The 20286-nt window shown below is 52.5% G+C and overlaps 1 protein-coding gene across 1 annotated transcript; it reads right to left on the reverse strand.

The window, feature by feature from the left end:
• Positions 1 to 3702: 3702 nt before the first annotated feature.
• On the reverse strand, positions 3703 to 18437 carry LOC144678182 (solute carrier family 41 member 3-like; the record flags this gene model as incomplete). Its single annotated transcript, XM_078538057.1, has 3 exons — positions 18241 to 18437; positions 12238 to 12345; positions 3703 to 3774 (listed from the first exon to the last, which is right to left on the reverse strand). Coding segments are annotated over exons 1-3 (375 nt in total), but the record flags the coding sequence as incomplete, so codon positions are not given.
• Between the last annotated feature and the right edge of the window lie 1849 nt (positions 18438 to 20286).

Below are 20286 nucleotides of genomic sequence, written 5' to 3' on the forward strand. Positions count from 1 at the left end.
GGGGGAGGAGAATGAGCGGGAGGAGAGTGAGGAGAGGAGAGTGATCGAGAGGAGAGTGAGGGGGAGGAGAGTGTGGGGGAGGAGAGTGAGGGGGAGGAGAGTGAGGGGGAGAGGAGAGGGAGGGAGAGAGGAGAGCGACGGAGAGGAGAGTGAGGGAGAGGAGAGAGAGGGAGAGGAGAGCGAGGGGGAGGAGCGCGAGGGGGAGGAGAGCGAGGGGGAGGAGAGCGAGGGGGAGGAGAGCGAGGGGGAGGAGAATGAGGGGGAGGAGAATGAGGGAGAGGAGAGTGATCGAGAGGAGAGTGAGGGGGAGGAGAGTGTGGGGGAGGAGAGTGAGGGGGAGAGGAGAGGGAGGGAGAGAGGAGAGCGAGGGAGAGGAGAGCGAGGGAGAGGAGAGTGAGGGAGAGGAGAGCGAGGGGGAGAGGAGAGCGAGGGGGAGAGGAGAGCGAGGGGGAGAGGAGAGCGAGGGGGAGAGGAGAGCGAGGGGGAGAGGAGAGCGAGGGGGAGAGGAGAGCGAGGGGGAGAGGAGAGCGAGGGGGAGAGGAGAGCGAGGGGGAGAGGAGAGCGAGGGGGAGAGGAGAGCGAGGGGGAGAGGAGAGCGAGGGGGAGAGGAGAGCGAGGGGGAGAGGAGAGCGAGGGGGAGAGGAGAGCGAGGGGGAGAGGAGAGCGAGGGGGAGAGGAGAGCGAGGGGGAGAGGAGAGCGAGGGGGAGAGGAGAGCGAGGGGGAGAGGAGAGTGAGGGGGAGAGGAGAGTGAGGGGGAGAGGAGAGTGAGGGGGAGAGGAGAGTGAGGGGGAGAGGAGAGTGAGGGGGAGAGGAGAGTGAGGGAGAGGAGAGTGAGGGAGAGGAGAGTGAGGGTGAGGAGAGTGAGGGAGAGGAGAGTGAGGGGGAGGAGAGTGAGGGGGAGGAGAGTGAGGGGGAGGAGAGTGAGGGAGAGGAGAGTGAGGGAGAGGAGAGTGAGGGAGAGGAGAGTGAGGGCGAGGAGAGGGAGGGGGAGAGGAGAGGGAGGGGGAGGAGAGTGAGGTGGAGAGGAGAGTGAGGGAGAGGAGAGTGAGGGAGAGGAGAGTGAGGGAGAGGAGAGAGAGGGGAGGAGAGTGAGGGGAGAGTGAGGGAGAGGAGAGTGAGGGGGAGGAGAGTGAGGGAGAGGAGAGTGAGGGAGAGGAGAGTGAGGGGGAGAGGAGAGTGAGGGAGAGGAGAGTGAGGGAGAGAGGAGAGTGAGGGAGAGGAGAATGAGGGAGAGGAGAGTGAGGGAGAGGCGAGTGCGGGAGAGGAGAGTGAGGGAGAGGAGAGTGAGGGGGAGAGGAGAGTGAGGGAGAGGAGAGTGAGGGAGAGAGGAGAGTGAGGGAGAGAGGAGAGTGAGGGAGAGGAGAGTGAGGGAGAGGAGAGTGAGGGAGAGGAGAGTGAGGGGGAGAGGAGAGTGAGGGGGAGAGGAGAGTGAGGGAGAGAGGAAAGTGAAGGAGAGAGGAGAGTGAGGGAGAGAGGAGAGTGAGGGAGAAGAGAGTGAGGGAGAGGAGAGGGAGGGAGAGGACAGGGAGAGGAGAGTGAGGGAGAGGAGAGTGAGGGGGAGAGGAGAGTGAGGGAGAGAGGAGAGTGAGAGGGAGAGGAGAGTGAGGGATAGAGGAGAGTGAGGGAGAGGAGAGTGAGGGGGAGAGGAGGGTGAGGGATAGAGTGAGGGAGAGGAGAGTGAGGGAGAGGAGAGTGAGGGGGAGAGGAGAGTGAGGGGGAGAGGAGAGTGAGGGAGAGAGGAGAGTGAGGGAGAGGAGTGAGGGAGTGTGAGGGAGAGAGGAGAGCGAGGGAGAGAGGAGAGTGAGGGAGAGGAGAGTGAGGGAGAGGAGAGTGAGGGAGAGGAGAGTGAGGGGGAGAGGAGAGTGAGGGGGAGAGGAGAGGAGAGTGAGGGGGAGAGGAGAGTGAGGGAGAGAGGAGAGTGAGGGAGAGAGGAGAGTGAGGGAGAGGAGAGTGAGGGAGAGGAGTGTGAGGGAGAGAGGAGAGCGAGGGAGAGAGGAGTGAGGGAGAGGAGAGTGAGGGGAGAGGAGAGTGAGGGAGAGGAGAGTGAGGGAGAGAGGAGAGTGAGGGAGAGGTGAGTGAGGGAGAGGAGAGTGAGGGAGAGGAGAGTGAGGGAGAGGAGAGTGAGGGAGAGGAGAGTGAGGGAGAGGAGAGTGAGGGAGAGAGAGGAGATTGAGGGGGAGAGAGGAGAGTGAGGGAGATGAGACTGAGGGGGAGAGGAGAGTGAGGGGGAGAGGAGAGTGAGGGAGAGGAGAGTGAGGGAGAGGAGAGTGAGGCGGAGGTGAGCGAGGGAGAGGAGAGTGAGGGAGAGGAGAGTGAGGGGGAGAGTAGAGAGGGAGAGGGGAGTGAGGGGGAGTGGAGAGTGAGGGAGAGAGGAGAGTGAGGGAGAGGAGAGTGAGGGAGAGAGGAGAGTGAGGGAGAGGAGAGTGAGGGGAGGGAGAGTGAGGGAGAGGAGAGTGAGGGAGAGGAGAGTGAGGGAGAGGAGAGTGAGGGAGAGGAGAGTGAGGGAGAGAGAGGAGAGTGAGGGGGAGAGAGGAGAGTGAGGGAGATGAGACTGAGGGGAGAGGGAGAGTGAGGGGGAGAGGAGAGTGAGGCGAGAGGAGAGTGAAGGGGAGAGGAGAGTGAGGGCGAAGAGAGTGAGGGAGAGGAGAGTGAGGGAGAGGAGAGTGAGGGAGGGAGGGTGGGGCGTGGAGTGGAAAGGAAAGAGGGTCAAGGATTGGGCGAGGGAGGGAGTGTGAGGACAGGTGACAGAAATGCAGGAGGGAGGGAGTGTGAGGGAGATCATGGAAACAACGGGATGGAGGAAGGGGGAGTGTTTGTGGGGGGGGAAGAATGTGAGGGAAGGAGGGGAATGGAGGGAGATGGAGGGAAGGGGTAAAGTGTGGGAGAGGGAGGGAGAGGATGAAAGTGTGGGAGAGGGAGGGAGAGGATGAGAGTGTGGGAGAGGGAGGGAGAGGACGAGAGTGTGGGAGAGGGTGGGAGGGGGTAAAGTGTGGGAGAGGGAGGGAGAGGATGAGAGTGTGGGAGAGGGAGGGAGAGGATGAGAGTGTGGGAGAGGGAGGGAGAGGATGAGAGTGTGGGAGAGGGAGGGAGAGGATGAGAGTGTGGGAGAGGGAGGGAGAGGATGAGAGTGTGGGAGAGGGAGGGAGCGGATGAGAGTGTGGGAGAGGGAGAGAGCGGATGAGAGTGTGGGAGAGGGAGAGAGGGGGTAAAGTGTGGGAGAGGGTGGGAGAGGATGAGAGTGTGGGAGAGGGAGGGAGGGGGTAAAGTGTGGGAGAGGGAGGGAGAGGATGAGAGTGTGGGAGAGGGAGGGAGGGGGTTAAGTGTGGGAGAGGGTGGGAGAGGATGAGAGTGTGGGAGAGGGAGGGAGGGGGTAAAGTGTGGGAGAGGGAGGGAGAAGATGAAAGTGTGGGAGAGGGAGGGAGAGGATGAAAGTGGGGGAGAGGGAGGGAGAGGATGAAAGTGTGGGAGAGGGAGGGAGCGGATGAGAGTGTGGGAGAGGGAGGGAGGGGGTAAAGTGTGGGAGAGGGAGGGAGAGGATGAGAGTGTGGGAGAGGGAGGGAGAGGATGAAAGTGTGGGAGAGGGAGGGAGAGGATGAGAGTGTGGGAGAGGGAGGGAGAGGATGAAAGTGTGGGAGAGGGAGGGAGAGGATGAGAGTGTGGGAGAGGGAGGGAGTGGAAAGGGAATGAATTTTGCATTTTACCTGAATCAAAGCTAAGTTGCTTATCACTAATGTCCACTTCTCGTTGGAATGATCCAGTCTGCCAATATTAGCCTGGGAGAGAAAGAGGATTGAGTTACTGAGAGAATGTCACTATGTACTGTAAAGGGCAGCAGAAGGGCCAGCAGCTGATAGATGGCAGCAGGGGTGAGGGGGAGCAAATAAACTAATTGGTACAATGTTAACCAGGGTGCAGGAAGAGACAGAGCTGGGTGGGGGGGGGTCCCCACAAATCTTTGAAGGGGGCAGGATGAGTTGAGAAGGCTGGTAACACTGGTAATACTTGTCTGTATTAATACACACACACAGCACCAAAGTAAGAAAGTTATGCCAAGTCTTTAGTTGGAGTATTGTGTCCAATTCTGCACACCGCACTGGGGTAAGAGCGATCAGGTTTAGCTCAGTCATGGAGAAGAGCAAGAAACTATCTAAATTGGAATGTCTAAATTGGGAGAAAGGTCATTGCAATGCGACCAGTGGGGATCTAGCCAGAGTAAAATGGAACCAAAGGTTGACAGAGAAACCTGTAACAGAACAGTGGATGATCTTCAAGGAAGAAATGTTTCAGGTGCAGGCTACATACATTCCAAAAAGGGCAAGAGGTAGGGAACCAAAGCCTTGGGTGGCGAGCGAGATAGAGATTCTGACGAAACAAAGAGATGGCGTATGGTGCATGTTTGGTGAATTCTTCGAGCGTAAACCAGGTCAAATACAATAGGAACACAAATAGGCCATTCGGCCCCTCGAGCCTGCTCTACCATTCAACTAGATCATGGCTGATCCTCTATCCCAACACCATTTTCATCCACTATCTCTATATCCCTTGATGCCTTTAATATCTAGAAATCTATCGATCGCTGTCTTAATTATACTCAATGACTGAGCCTCCACAGCCCTCTGTGGCAGAGAATTCCAAAGATTCACCACCCTCTGAGTGAGGAAATTCCTCCTCATCTCAGTCCTCAATGACCTGCCCCTTATTCTGAGACTGTGTCCCCTGGTTCTAGATCCCGCCCCCCAGCCAGGAGAAACATCCTTCCTGCATCTACCCTGTCACACCCTTTAAGAATTTTGAAAGTTTCAAGTGATCACCTCTCATTCTTCGAAACTCTAGAAAATACAGGCCCAGTCGAATCAATCTCTCCTCAGAAGACAATCCTGTCGTCCCAGGAATCAGCCTAGTGAACCTTTGTTGCACTCCCTCTACGGCAAGTATATCCTTTTTTAGGTAGGGAGACCAAAACTGGACACAATACCCCAGGTGTGGTCTCACCGAGGCTCCAGGCAATTGCAGCAAGACTTCTTCATTCCTGAACTCAAGTCCTATCCTCAAATAGGTTGAGAGGGAAATGAGAAGGAAAACAGGTCAGGTAAAGAGAGAATATGAGAACAGAATGGCAGTCAGCATAAAAGGGAACCCAAAAACCTTCTATCGACATGTAAATAGCACGTGGATAGTAAGAGAGGCGGAGACAAAGAGTGTGATTTATGCTTGGAGGCACAGGACAAGGCTAGAAAACTTAATGAGTGCTTTGTATCGATGTTTATAAGGACGAGGAGGCTGACAAAACATCGGTAGAAGTGATGGATGGGGTGAAAGTTGGCAGGCAGAATATACTGGAAAGGCTGGCTATGCTTAGAGTCGATAAGTCACCTGGTCCGGGCGGCTTGCATCCCAGATTGTTAAGGAAAGTGGGGGTGGAGATAGCGGAAGGGCTGGTCATAATCTTCCAACCTTCCCTAGATACAGGGGAGGTGCCAGAGAGTTGGAGAATGACCAACGTGACACCCTTATTGAAGAAAGGGGGTCATTTTATTGCCTGGATGAGTGCAGCTCCCACAACACTCAAGAAGCTCGACACCATCTAGTAACTACAGGCCGGTCGGTTTGACATCAGTGGTGGGTAAGGTTCTAGAAACAATAATCAGGGAAAAGAAAATCAACAGAGGCTTGGAGAGTTTTGAGTTAATTAAGGAGAATCAGCAAGATTGTGCCCCACTAATCAGATTTGATGAAGTAACAGAGAAGGTTGATGAAGAGAATGTGGTGGATGTTGTCTATGAGATTTTAAGGCGATGTTTCACTAACTACCATATAGAAGCCTGGTTAACAAAATCAAGGAATAGGAGGGTCAGTGTCACCCTGGATAAAATTTGACTCAAGGTAAATAAAACGATGAGTGGTGGTAAATTGTTTTTCAGACTGGAGGATGGTAGACAATGGTGTTCCCCAAGCGTCACTGTTTGGATTGCTGTTTTATCGGTGTATATAAATATATAGATATATATATATATAAATGACTTGGATATTGGAATACAGCATAAAATGTCACACTTTGCTAATGATACCAAACTTGGAGCTGTGGCAAACTGTGAGGATTATACAGATAGCCTGCGACAGGACACAGGCTGACAGAATGGGCAGATGGAATTGAATTCAGAGAAATCTGTGGTGATGTATTTTTGGCAGAAGGGATGGGGAGAGGCAATATAGACTTAATGACACAGTTCTGAAGAGTTTGCAACGGAGGGACCTGGGGGTTCATGTGCATCGATCTTTGAAGGTGGCAGGACATATTGAGAGAGTGGTTACGAACATACAAATTAGGAACAGGAGTAGGCCACTCTGCCCCTCGAGCCTGCTCCACCATTTAGTAAGATCATGGCTGATCCGATTGTAACCTCAACCCCCACATTCCTGCCTACCCCCGATTACCTTTCACCCCTTTGGTGGTCAAGAATCTACCTAGCCCTACTGTAAAAATATTTAAAGGCTCTGCTTCCACAGGAAGAGAGTTCCAAAGACTCACCACCCTCTGAGAGAAAACATTTTTCCTCATCTCTGTCTTAAATGAGTGGCCCCTTATTTTTAAAGTGACCCCTAGTTCTAGATTCTCCCACAAGAGGAAACATCCTCTCCACATCCACCCTGTCAAGATCCCTCAGGATCTTAAAGGTTTCAATTAAGTCACCTCTTACTCTTCTAAACTCCAGTGGATACAAGCCTAACCTGTCCTGCCTTTCCTTATAAGGTAACCCGCCCATTCCTGGCATTGGCCTAGTAAACCTTCTCTGAACTGCTTCTAATGCATTTATATCTTTCCTTAAATAAGGGGACCAACACTGTACACAGTGCTCCAGACATGGTCTCACCAATGCCCTGTACAACTGAAACATAACCTCCCTACTTTTGTAATCAATTCCCCTCACAATCAATTATAACATTCTATTAGCTTTCCTAATTACCTGCTGTACCTGCAAACTAACCTTTTGTGATTCATGCACTAGGACACCCAGATCCCCCTGATATGGGATCTTGGGTTTCATAAATTGAGGCATTGAGTCCAAAAGCAGGGAAATGATGCTGAACCTTTATAAAGCTCTGGTTAGGCCCCAACTAGAGTACTGTGTCCAGTTCTGGTCACCACACTTTAGGAAGGATGTGAGGGTCATTGAGAGGGGCAGTTGTTGGAGGAGGTTTACCAGAATGGTTCCAGGGATGAGGGATTTTAGTTACAAGGTTCAGTTGGAGAAGGTGGGGCTGTTCTCCTTGGAGTGAAGGAGATTGAGGGGGAGATTTGATAGAGGTGGACAAGATGAAGACAGGTTTAGATAAGATAGACAAAGAAAAGCTGGTGGTACAAGGACTAGGGGGGCACAGATTTAAGGTTTAGGGAACTTGCAGGTGGTGGTGTTCCCATCTATCTGCTGCCTTTGTCCTTCTAGGTGGTAGGGATCATGAGTTTGGAAGGTGCTGTCTAAGTAGTCTTGGTGAATTTCTGCAGTGCATCTTGTAGATGGTACACACTGCTGCTACTGTGCATTGGTAGTGGAGGGAGTGAATGTTTGTGGATGGGATGCCAATCAAGTGGGGCTGCTTTGTCCTGGATGGTGTCGAGCTTCTTGAGTGTTTTGGGAGCTGCACTCATCCAGGCAAGTGGGGAGTATTCCATCACACTCCTGACTTGTGCCTTGTAGATAGTGGACAGGCTTTGGGGAGTCAGGAGGTGAGTTACTCTCCGCAGAATTCCCAGCCTCTGACCTACTCTAGTAGCCACAGTATTTATATGGCTGGTTCAGTTCAGTTTCTGGTCAATGGTAACCCCCAGGATGTTGATAGTGGGGGATTCAGCGATGGTAATGCCATTGAATGTCAAGGAGAGATCTTTAAATGGGAGTTAATAGGCAACCATGTTGGTGTGGGGTCTGGAGTTACAGAAAGGCCCAGACCGGGTAAGGACCTCAGCTTTCCTTCCCTATAGGGACATTATTGACAAGCTGCATTTTGACAACAACCGGACAGTCTCATGATCACTTTCAAATTCTGAAACTGCTGTAGCAGGATTTGGACTCTCGCTCTTTGGGTTATTACATCCAGTAAATCCCTGGGGTCAGTTTCAAATGTTCAGCAGGATCATGCTGAAGAGGATTGGATTCAACAGGATAGACCAATTACCAACCGTCCAAGAGTCTACAGGAATTAAAGATTAATCTCTAGGACACTGACTGTGAACAAATATCCCAGGGGCATCCAAACAATATTATATCCATGACTTCAATGAGGGGAGAGAGAATCATGTGTCAAAGTTTGCTGATGATACGAAGCTGGTGGGAATGCAAACGGCGAGCAGAACACAAAGAGATCTAGACAGCTTGAGCGAGTGGGCAACAAGGTGGACATGGGGGAAATGTCAAATTTCCCTTTGAGAGGAAGAATAGAAGAGCAGAATCATCTTTAAAAGGTGAGAGATTCTGGGAAATGGTGGAGTTCAGAGGAACCTGGGTGTCCATGTGCCATGAATCACAGGAAGTTAATATATCGGCATAGCCAGTCCCTCGGGATCGAGGCTGGCTGGCTCCCACTCCGGTCCGATGGGCTCTGAGATGAATGCGCAGTCTCCAGACTCTACCACATGTAGGGCAGGCAGTGCTTGAAGGATTGGGCAGATGAGGTGTTTGGAGGTTTGGGTGCTGCACTGGGGTCATAGAGCTTCAGTACGCAGATGACACTTGTGTGCGTGCTCACTCAGACACTGAGCTCCGAGCGACTGTCAACTCTTTCGCTGAAGGACGTGAAAAAAAATGGGCCTTCCACTAAACACCCGGAAAACAAAGGTCCTCTTCCCACCAGCTTCCACAGCAAAACACCTCCCCCCCCCGTCGACTTTGCCTCTGTGTGTTCCCGATGAAGTCTCTGGGTGTGTGCGCTGCCTTCCCGAATGAACCTTCTCCATTTTGGTTGGTCACAAGCCAGGGTCTCCCATGAGTTGGCGGGGATGTTTGATCTCTTCAGGGAGGCTTTGAGGACAACCCTAAAGCATTTCCGCTCTCTTCTTGGGTGTCTCCTGCCGCGACCCAGTTCCGAGTCGAACCCTTGACTCGGGAGCCTGGGTGTCAGACATACGAATGACATGTCCTGCCCAGCGGAGCTGGTTTTGAGCGATTAGCACCTTGATGCTGGGCAGGTTAGCTTGGGAGAGGACGCTGTTGTTGGACTGCTTTTCTTGCCCCGGGATCTTGCTGGTGGGACCTCTCCAGTGCTTTGAGGTTCCTACTGTAGGTTGTCCAAGTCTCCGAAACAAATAGGAGTGTGGGGATCACTGCTGCCTGGCAAACCATAACCTTAGTCTCGGTTTTGAGACCCTGGTCCTCAAATACTCTTTTCCACGGTCGGCTGAAGGCTGAGTTGGCACATTGGAGGCGATGATGAACTTCGTTCAGAGGAGGCTCCCAAGATACAGAAAATAGTCCACGTTTTTCCAGGATCTCGCCATTGATCTGAATCGATGGCGGGGGGAGGTGTTTTGTGGTGGGAGCTGGTGGGAAGAGGACCTTAGTTTTCCGGGCGTTCCGTGAAAGGCCCATTTTCTCATGTGCTTCAGAGAAAGAGTCGACAATGACCTGGAGCTCAGAATCTGAGTGAGTGCACACCCAAGTGTCATCTGTGTACCCAAGCTTTCTGATCTCAGTGCAACACTACACCTCACCTCCAGCAACCTATCCACAGCTGTGGAGATAGTTTACTGAACAGACGGGGAACTGTTCAACCTGCACCACCTTCAATCCAAAACCCAACATCAAGCAATTAGGAAGGAAGTGGTATGTTGGCTTTTATTGGAAGTGGGTGGAGTGTAAGTGTCATACTAGAATTATACATGCTTTAGTAAGACCACACCAGGAATACTGCCTAACCGCATTGGGTGCAACTAAGATTCGCTGAATTTATAAGAGGATTTTCCTGTGAGGAAAGATTGAGTAAAATGGGTCTATAGTCTCTGGAGTTTAAAAGAATGAGAGATGATCCTTTTAAATTTATAATTTCTTGGACAATCACTACAGGGTAGAACCAAGAGGCAGTTTCCCCCTGGCTGCAGAGTCTAGAGATGGTGGTCACAGTTTCAGGTTAAGGGGTCGGCCATTTAAGACTGAGATGAAGAGAAGTTTCTTCACTTGGACGGTTATGGATCTTTGGAATTCTCTACTCCAGAGAGCTTGGAGGCTCAGTTTTTAATGTATTAAATGCTGAGATGGTTGGACTTTCGAACACTCGGGGCCGGATTTTCACCCTGAAGTGAGTAGTTTGTTGGGAAATTTCCCATCCCGGCAGACCCCCTTGGTTTAAAGCGCCCGGTCAGACACAGCTTTCGCTGGGGATGGGGGGGGTCATGGGGTCAGATGCGGGATGGAGTTGGGTCCACCGACCCCGGAAGCAGATGCCGACCCTGGGTGGTCACGGGGCAGCTTAGGAGGCTCATTTTGAGTTCTCTGGGACTTGGTTGTAATAAAAGCAGTTAGGCCCTCTTGCCCTCATCCCTTCACATCACCTCACACCCCACCCACTCCCTATGACTCCTCATACCCTCTATGCCAACTCAATGCCAACTCATGCCCATTCACCCAGTATGCACTATGTCTAACTAATGAACCACATAGCAACAATGGCAAGTGTGGAACTGCTGGGAGAAAAAAAAAATCAAAAATGTTCTTTGAAGAAAAATGGCTGCTCCTACAACCCTGTAAAAGTGTCAATCAGACAGACCAATGAGGGATCGATAACAGAGGCTTCAAAAACTTCACACCTCTTAATCTTGTCCAAATAAATGTCAAGACATTGACAAAAGAGATCACAAAGAATAACTTACTATAACCAGTTAAAGATGGCAATTGAGCAAAGTCAACAATTTTTTCCATTTGTCAAAACAGATTCCCTGCTGAGCCAATGTTCTTATTGGCCTGAGCTCACAGCGAAGCAGGATAGATGGAAACCCGGAAGAATCGAAGGATATGGGGCACAAGGCAGGTCCAAGCGGAGTTGACGTTGAGGATTAGTCGTGTTCTTATTGAATGTCAGAACAGGCTTGAGGGGCCAAGTGGTCAACCCGTGCTCCTATTTCTTGTCCTGTGTGTTATTTTTTTCATTTTCTTTGAACATTTTAGTTTATTCGATATAGAAATACTGAAGATGGGGAAAAAACATTTGAGTGGCAGTCAAGAATCATCCAATCAGGTCATGAAAGGTTTGGGCTGAGAGGGTGGGGCATCATGAGGATTGATGTTCAGAGAGACTAGGGTTTACTCAACCAGGAACACAGAGTTATTACGAAGGTGCAGCAAGTAATTAGGAAGGCAAATAGCATGTTGGCCTTTATTACAAGGGGATTGGAGTACAGGAATAAAGAAGTCTTGCTACAGTTGTACAGGGTTTTGGTGTGGCCACATCTGGAATACTGTGTGCAATTTTGGTCTCCATATTTAAGGAAGGATATGCTTGCATTGGAGGTGGTACAGCGAAGGTTCACTAGATTAGTCCCTGGGCTAAAGGGGTTGTCCTATGATGAGAGGCTGAGTAGATTGGGTCTATATTCTCTGGAGTTTAGAAGAATGAGAGGCGATCTCATTGAAACATTCAAGAATCTGAAGGGGTAAGGTAGATACTGAGAGGTTGTTTCCCCAGGCTGGGGAATCTAGAACTTGGGGGCACACTCTCAGGAAAAGGGGCCGAACATCTAGGATTGAGATGAGGAGAAACTTCTTCACTCACCGGGTTGAGAGTTTTTGATAATGGATGCTCCATTGTTGGGTATGCTTAAGGCTGAGATAGATTTTTGGTCACTCAGGGAATCAAGGGATATGGGAGCGGGCGGGAAAGTGGGGCTAAGGTAGAAGATCAGCTGTGATCTTATTGAATGATGAGGCAGGCGTGAGGGGCCGAATGGTCTACTCCCCCCTCCTATTTCTCGTGTCTCGGGAAGCCAATGGCTGGAGCATGGGGAGGATCAGGAATTCATGTAATGAAATCTGCTGAACTCCATCTGAACCAGAATTGGCCAACACCAAACCAGTGACCAATTGGCAACACTCCCCAATGTGGATAGTTGGTGTGTTTGTGACATTGATACATGACAGAATCCACTCGTTTTGCTACTTCCCCTTGTCTCCTAAAGCTCCCTTATATCATCACGAGGACACACCAAACTCAAAATGACCTCAGTGTGGAACCAAGTGGCCAGTACTCACCGCTGTTGACAGTCTGGAGGCAAGGGTCATTTCCAGGTTGCCTTTGAGGCCAACCAGTGCAGGAACCAGGATGAACACCTCCGAAATAGTCTGGAATACTGCCCAGTGCTGGAGATACCGAGAAGGAAAACAAACTGTTAGTCACAATGTATGTGAGAAGCACAAAAGGTTTGAAATGTCCTGAATAATTTAAGAGACCTGTAGTATGTATAACATTACCAAGCATTTACAGCACAGAAACAGGCCATTTGGCCCAAGAGGTCCATGCTGGCACTTATGCTCCACTCAAGCAATACAGGGTGTTTGCAAGGAACAGATGACTTTAGACCTATGGTTTCCAAAACTCCCCACCACTGCAGGGTTTCGTCACCTCAGGTCTGGGTCTGTCATAAACTCATTGATTGAGATTGATCACTGTGATTGGTCAATAACCCCATTAATGTTGTATCATGTGACTCCCAGGATGATAGATGAACGAGGCAGACTTTGGTCGCACCGCAGGTGATTGGTAATGAACACCTCGCCATATTCCTAAGGAATTCTGTCCACCATTCTAATGACATAGGGTGGGATAGACTAACTGTCCTTTAAGTTGAGCTGTTTCTTAAGGGGATCTCACATTGCTTCACATGAGTAATGTCTGACAAACACAAGCTAATAACCAACGGGACCTGATAAACTAGGCCTTAAAGATAAGCAATGACACCCTGGGCCTAATAAGCCAGGCCTCAGATACAACCCAGTCTCCATCCAGCTGAGAATTTAGTAAAATAAATGTTTAGCTATTTAAAATGCTTTTTTTTCTGCATTTGCAGGTTGTTCATACAGCTCCTGAACCTGCAAGAGTCTGTGTTAAACTAGATTCCAATATGCAAAGATCCAGAGGATCAGATAGAGCACCAATTTTACATCCAATCCAATATTATTCTCCGATGGAGAGTAGATCAGGGTGGGTGTAAAACTGGTGTTGCTCCCCATCTCGACAGCTTCCCGACGGTTAAATTTGACCCTCCATACACTGCCTTCACAGTGCTGTTAAAACAGAGAAACAAGAGTGAGAGGCAGAGAGAGAGAGAGAGAGAGGGGAAAAGAGAACAAAAGAGAGACTGACTCAGGAAGAGATGGCAAGGACAGGGAGAGGGAGAAGAAGGCACAGAGGAAGAGACAGGAAGCAAGATGGAGAGAAAGAGAGATTGAATCAGAGAAAGTGGGAGAGAACTGAGAGGCAGGGAGATAGGGAGAGAGAAAAAAGGGAGATAGAGACAGACATAGAAAGATAGATGGGAATAGTGAGACGGAGGGAGGGAGACAGAACTGACATGGCTTTTATTAAAGCTTTATCGCTAACTCTCAGCTGATAAGAGCCACAACAGAAACCTCTTCTAACCTCGTTAACCATGTTGAATGTTTTACATATTCCCACTCTCATGTAATGTGCTTTTAATAGAAAGAGACTTCTAGAAAACAAAATGGGAAATGCAACAAACGTTTTCGGGGGTAGAGTTTTGATTTTGGACACGATCAGGAACTGAACAGCCACTATGTTCTTGAGATCAGTTAGATTGGGCTGGAACTCTCTCCCTAACAGCACTGTGGGTGTACCTACACCACAGGGACTGCAGCGGTTCAAGTAGGCAGCTCACCACCACCTTCTCAAGGGCAATTAGGGATGGGCAATAAATGCTGGCCTAGCCAGCAAAGCCCACGTCCCGTGAGTGAATAAAAAATAAAATAAAATTCATACAATCATGAACCAGCAGAATAGATAAAACTGTTTTTCCTTCTGTCCAGCAAGACGTATTCCCTAATATATTTAAGAGTGGTAGTTTGGGGCAGTTTTATTAGTTCAGTTGAAAACGGGTTAGAATCGAAAGTCAGTATTTGTAATCAGGTGTCCGGTCCTGAGACTGAGAGAAACCCAATTTAAAATCACTGGAAATAACTTTCAAAGATTCTACTGAACTAGTTTCATGACTGTACTCTTGCCAGTTGCTGGGTAAATGGGGTAATTCCCAATTTGATAAAGTTTTTAAACCATGCTGATTAGTGCCTGTCTGCCTCAGGGAACAAAGGGTTTTCCTGACCAGTGCAATCCTGGAAATTTCGATTTGGGGATGAGTCCAATTTTGTGCCCGGCCTGACTCTGGTGAATCGAGTCTTGACCCAGGGTAAAAGTTCATGGTTAAAAAACAAAACAAGCATCAACATTAGAGAGGGTGCAGAAAAGGTTATTAAGAATGGCTCCAGAGATGAGGGGCTTCAGCTATGTGGATGGATCGGAGAAGTTGGGGCTGTCTTCTTTGGAGAGGAGAAGGTTGAAAGGAGATTTGATGGGGGGTGTTCAAAATCATGAGGGGTCAGGACAGAGTAGGTAGGGAGAAACTGATCCAACTGGCGGAGCAGTTGAGAACCCAAGGAAACCAAGTTAAGGTGACCGACAAACCAGGTAACAATGACATGAAAATCTTTTACTCAACGAGTGGTTAGGATCTGGAATGCGCCGCCTGACAGTGTGGCGGAGGGAGGTTCAACTGAGGTTTTCAAGGGGGAATTGGATTAATATCTGAAGAGAAAAAATGTGCGTGGTTACAGGGAGAAGGCGAAGGGGTGGGGCTAGGTGGATTGCTCTTACAGAGAGCTGGCATGGACACAATGGGCTGAATGGCCTCCTGTGCTGTAACCAATCTATTATTCTACGGCTTTGGATGACACCAACATTTAGAATCCATTCAATTGCTCATGCTGGCTCTGCTGATTCTGTGGCGTATATTGTCATGTGAAGGCCAGTATGATGCCAAGGTCCAGTGACCCAGGACAATAATCCACTGGAAAAACTGTCCCTGTGCTGACAGGTTCAAATCTAGCAGCCGGAGGTTTAAAAAGTGAGGAAAACTGGGAATAAGAAAGGAATTCAGGGGGAACTTTTTTACTCAAAGAGGAATCGAGTTCCAGGCAAAGGTACTGGAGTGGACAGTGTGGTCGGGAGAGGGGATCGGGGTGAGAGGGAGGGTGGGTGGAGTTGGGGGATATGGGGAGAAAGTGGGTAAGTGGGGTTGGGGGATATGGGGAGAAAGTGGGTAAGTGGGGTTGGGGGATATGGGGAGAAAGTGGGTAAGTGGGGTTGGGGGATATGGGGAGAAAGTGGGTAAGTGGGGTTGGGGGATATGGGTAAAGGATGAACAGGTTAGGGTTAGTGGTTCAAAGCTGATACTCTTGTCGGTAAGTAAGAATGTAAATTATAAAAATGGTAGCCATTGTCATAGTGATGCCCAGTGATGCATGGTAGGACTGGTGTTGAGAGGGGATCCTATTCCCAGGCACTGGGGGATGGGTTTCAAGTTCCATAAGAATCCACTACCCACTAGAACAGAACAGGATGAGACCCAACAACAGGCTTTCCCCCCTCACCTCAAATAACATCGCCAGAAAACATTTGTCACATTAATCAAAGAGCGGGACACTGCAGGTGCTGGGAATCTCAAATAAGAACAGAAAATGGCTGGAAATACTCAGCACCCATGGAGAGAAGTGGAGTTAATATAATGGTTAATGTTTGTAGGTGGGAAGAGGCTGGAGAAGAGGAGAAGAAATAAGAGTCAAAATAGGAAGAAGTAAGTTCATTGGGGCAGGAACGTGCCAAATCGATGGGTCTAGCAGGATGGTCCTGTTTATGGAGTTTGGGTAGTAGGTAGAAGCGGACTCTTCAGGGTTGAGGGACTCTGAGGTGAGAGGCTGTGGGGAGATGATCTCCATAGGAGATGAGGTCAGTGACTGTTCTGGAGACAATGGCTAGATGTTCAGTGGTGGGGTTATGGTCCGGGGGGGGGGCAGGAAGAAGTATCTGAGAGTAGGCACTCAGCCTCTGCAAAGCAGAGGTCAGTACGCCAGAAAACAGCACCACCCTTGTCAACAGGTTTGAAAGCAATGTCAGGGTTAGGCCTGAGAGAACAGGGCGTAGCAAGTTCAGAGGGGGACAGATTTGAGTGAGGGGAGCAGAGAAATGAAGACAGTTGATGTCATGCCTATAGTTTTCAATGAAAAGATCAAGAGCGGACAAGAGGCCAGGGGGAGAGGTCCAGGTGGAGGGAGAATACTGGGAGCGGGTGAAATGGTCTCTGTCAGGGGGAGGAGCCCTGGCCAAAGTGTGCATGGAGTCGAAGGTGATGGAAGAAGAGTTCAACGCCATGTTGGATGTGTCGAAGGATGAAATGAAACTGCGGAGCAGGACAGCTTTGGGATAGAGTGGGTTGGCACTGCCGGAGGGGAGAGGTCCAGTGGGTACACACACCGTGCACAGGGCACTGAGCGTGGGTCTCGGGACACGGTGGGAACGGCAGGTCCGAGGATCGTCGTTTATCCCGGAGACACCAGCGATCCTGGGCGGACTCAGAACGCGGAGGGTGGAATCGCAGTCGAAATCCGCGTGGAATAACTCGGAGACGGGAGGCGGCGGCCGAGGAAGGGAATGTGACTGCGGTGGGGGGGCGGGGGGGGCGAGTGTTGCTGGAGCGGAGGGGGGGAAAATAGAAAAGCACACAGGAGGCGAACGCGGCAAAAACAGGGACCAAGCGGAAACCCTGTCGGGGAGAGGAGCAGAACTTCCTCAAGGCGGGTAGGCACATTCCTGGAAGGAGAAGCGGCCGTGAGTTAAGCGTTAAACAGAAAAGCAAAATGCTGCGGAGGCTGGGAATGGGAATTGGAACAGGAAAATGCCGGAAAAGCTCAGTGGGTCGGGCAGCATCTGCGGAGAGAGAGAGAGAAACAAGAGTTAAACGTCTATCGTCAGGACTGAGTCGGGACTCAGCACCTGAGTCAACAACTTCAGACCATAATCTCTGCTCCATTTTGTTTCATTTTCCTGCTATGTTTCTCTTATTTCGGCTCTCGGACAGCAGCACACCTGCTCCCGGCACATCTTTCGCTTCTTTGTTTCCTTCCTCCCCCCACCCATCCCCAAATCCTTCGGCCCTGGGAGACTCACCCCCGCCCCACCTCCATCTCCCCACCTCCCCCCATGGCTCAGGTCTCCTCCCTTTTGTCCTTATCCCACCCACTCAGCCCTTGTTCAAAACCCGTCGCACCTCAAACCTCCACCCCCCACCCCCGAGACCCCCCCTCCCAGTTCCGATGACAGGTCACAGGCCGAAAACGTTAACTCTCGTCCCTCTCCCTCTCTCTCTCTCGCTCTCTCTCTCTCGCTCTCTCTCTCTCTCTCGCTCTCTCTCTCTCTCTCTCTCTCCGCAGATGCCGCCTGGCCTGCTGGCTGTTTCCAGAATTTTCCGTCTTTTTTATTTTTCCGCATTGGTTTTCCGCGGGATCTTGCTGTGCGGAAATCGATTGCCGCCGTCTCCTGCTTTACGACAGCCTTACTACGTTTCGGAAAGCACGTCGTTGGGGCATCCCGGGGTCGCGAAAGGCGCTATATAAACGCCGGCCCGTTTGTTCTTTGCCAGAAACTCTGATTAAAAAAAAAATCGATCCCACAATCGGCACAGGAGGAGGCCATTCAGCCCCTCGAGCCTGTTTTATCATCCGGTTAGATCGTGGCTGGTCTATATCTTGTCCGTAAACCTTAACACCCCCCCCCGCCCTTTAGCCCTCAAACACCGGACCAGCTCAGTTTGGACATTGTCATCCGACCCCAATCCCAACAGCTGGTTTTTGGGGGTGGGGGGGAAAGAGGGTCCCAGATTTCCGCTCCCCCACTTTGTGTGGGAGGGAGGGCTTCCTGACATCACCCCCTGAATGGCCTGGCTCCAATGTTAAGGTTCTGCCCTCCCCCTCCCCACTTGCTCTGGAATTGCCCCCCCCAGTACCCCCCCCCACCACCCCAGGAAGGGTCCACCCCACCCCTCACCGCCCCAGAGGGTAGAGTTCCCATCGACCCCACCAGCCCCCTTTAAAAACAGTCCGACGCAGTCACACCCTGACCGTCGGTCACTCCGGGCCACGCGGGCCCAGTCCCTACAACCCCGTCCCCCTTCGGTCAGGTGAGATACGCACTTGAATAACGTCCATGACCAATCCCGCGGCCACCATGCCAAGCCCCGCCACCAGGCAGGGGAGCAGGACCTGGGACACGATGGACAAGCTGGTCTCCGGCCAGAACCCGTACGGGAACTTGGTCAGTTTGCAGGTGAAGCGGCGAAGCTTCTCGGCGCTGATCCAGAACTCCAGCTCGATCCGGGTCACGGCCATAGCCCCCTGGCGACACTGGCGACGCGTTGCACCGCACTAACCCATAACCTGGGGGGGAGGGGGGGGGGTGGGGGGTGTCCCCGAGACAACGGCGAGCGGGAGGGAGGGGGGGCGGGGGGGAAGGAAGGGCGTCCGATGCCTCTCTGGGTCCCTGTTTCCTCCCCCACACACACACACACACAGGGGCGGGAGAATCCGACGGCGGTCCGGAGGCGAGAGAGAGAGAGAGGACGCGGCCCGGGCCCGGGCTGTAATATTCAGCTCGTTGGGGGAGGGGGGTGGTGGTGGTGGTTGTTGCCGGGTAGATTTTGTCCTCTGGTGCAGGTCATTCACTTAAGTCCAGGCGCTTATCCCCAGAGGAACCAGGGGGTCTCGGTCTCCGGCAAAGTCCCTCAGTCCAGGTCCATCCCCGAGCCGGGCCGGGTAATCTGTCCTCGGGAGTGATGAGTCACACCGAATGTGGGGAGTAAACGATTCCTCTCCTCCAAAAGGCCAGAGTTAAACCTGTCAGAAACACAGTGGCTGCTCAGGCACTGGCTGGATCCTCGCTCTGTGAAATCGAGCTGCACTTGATGTTATTTTATTTCCTGGCTCACTCTCCCCAACGCCTGCTCCTTCATGACTCACACAATTCCATTACACTCAGAAAGCTGCAGGCAGGGGCTCTGAACCAGATTAGCTGCTCGGTTGTCATCACCCTGAGCTGAGGGGGCCCAATACTCTCCAACCTCGGCCTGTTCCTGCAGCTGCAGCAGCATCGTCGTCGCCTGGGCACAGAGTCAGCACCAGGGGCTGGGGCAGGAGAACAGATTAGCCCAGGGGGGGAGGGGCTGGGACATGGGGGAGGGGCTGGGATGCAGGGGGAGGGGGGGGAGAGGGGGCTGAGAGACAGGGGAGGGGCCTGAGAGACAGGGGGAGGGGCTGGGAGACGGGGGAGGGGCTGGGAGACGGGGGAGGGGCTGGGAGACGGGGAGGGGCTGGGAGACGGGGGAGGGGCTGGGAGACGGGGGAGGGGCTGGGAGACAGGGGAGGGGCTGGGAGACGGGGGAGGGGCTGGGAGACGGGGGAGGGGCTGGGAGACAGGGGGAGGGGCTGGGAGACGGGGGAGGGGCTGGGAGACTGGGGGGGGGGCTGGGAGCCGGGGGAGGGGCTGAGACACAGGGGAGGGGCTGAGACACGGGGAGGGGCTGGGAGATGGGGGAGGGGCTCACACACGGGGGAGGGGCTGGGACACAGGGGAGGGGCTGGGAGACGGGGGAGGGGCTGGGAGACGGGGGAGGGGCTGGGAGACGGGGGAGGGGCTGGGAGACGGGGGAGGGGCTGGGAGACGGGGGAGGGGCTGGGAGACGGGGGAGGGGCTGGGAGACAGGGGGAGGGGCTGGGAGACGGGGGAGGGGCTGGGAGACGGGGGAGGGGCTGGGAGACGGGGGAGGGGCTGGGAGACGGGGGAGGGGCTGGGAGACAGGGGGAGGGGCTGGGAGACCAGGGGGAGGGGCCTACACACAGGGGAGGGGCTGGGAGACGGGGGAGGGGCTGGGAGACGGGGGAGGGGCTGGGAGACAGGGGAGGGGCTGGGAGACGGGGGAGGGGCTGGGAGACGGGGGAGGGGCTGGGAGACGGGGGAGGGGCTGGGAGACGGGGGAGGGGCTGGGAGACAGGGGGAGGGGCTGGGAGACGGGGGAGGGGCTGGAAGACGGGGGAGGGGCTGAGCGACGGGGGGAGGCTGTGACACGGGGGAGGGGCTGGGAGACGGGGAGGGGCTGAGACACGGGAGATAGGGGCGGAGAGACGGGGAGGGGTTGGGAGACGGGGGAGGGGCTGAGCCACGGGGGAGGGGCTGAGCCATGGGGG

The sequence above is a fragment of the Cetorhinus maximus genome, unplaced genomic scaffold (genome assembly GCF_964194155.1).
Source record: "Cetorhinus maximus unplaced genomic scaffold, sCetMax3.hap1.1 HAP1_SCAFFOLD_3750, whole genome shotgun sequence".
Lineage (NCBI taxonomy): Eukaryota > Metazoa > Chordata > Chondrichthyes > Lamniformes > Cetorhinidae > Cetorhinus > Cetorhinus maximus.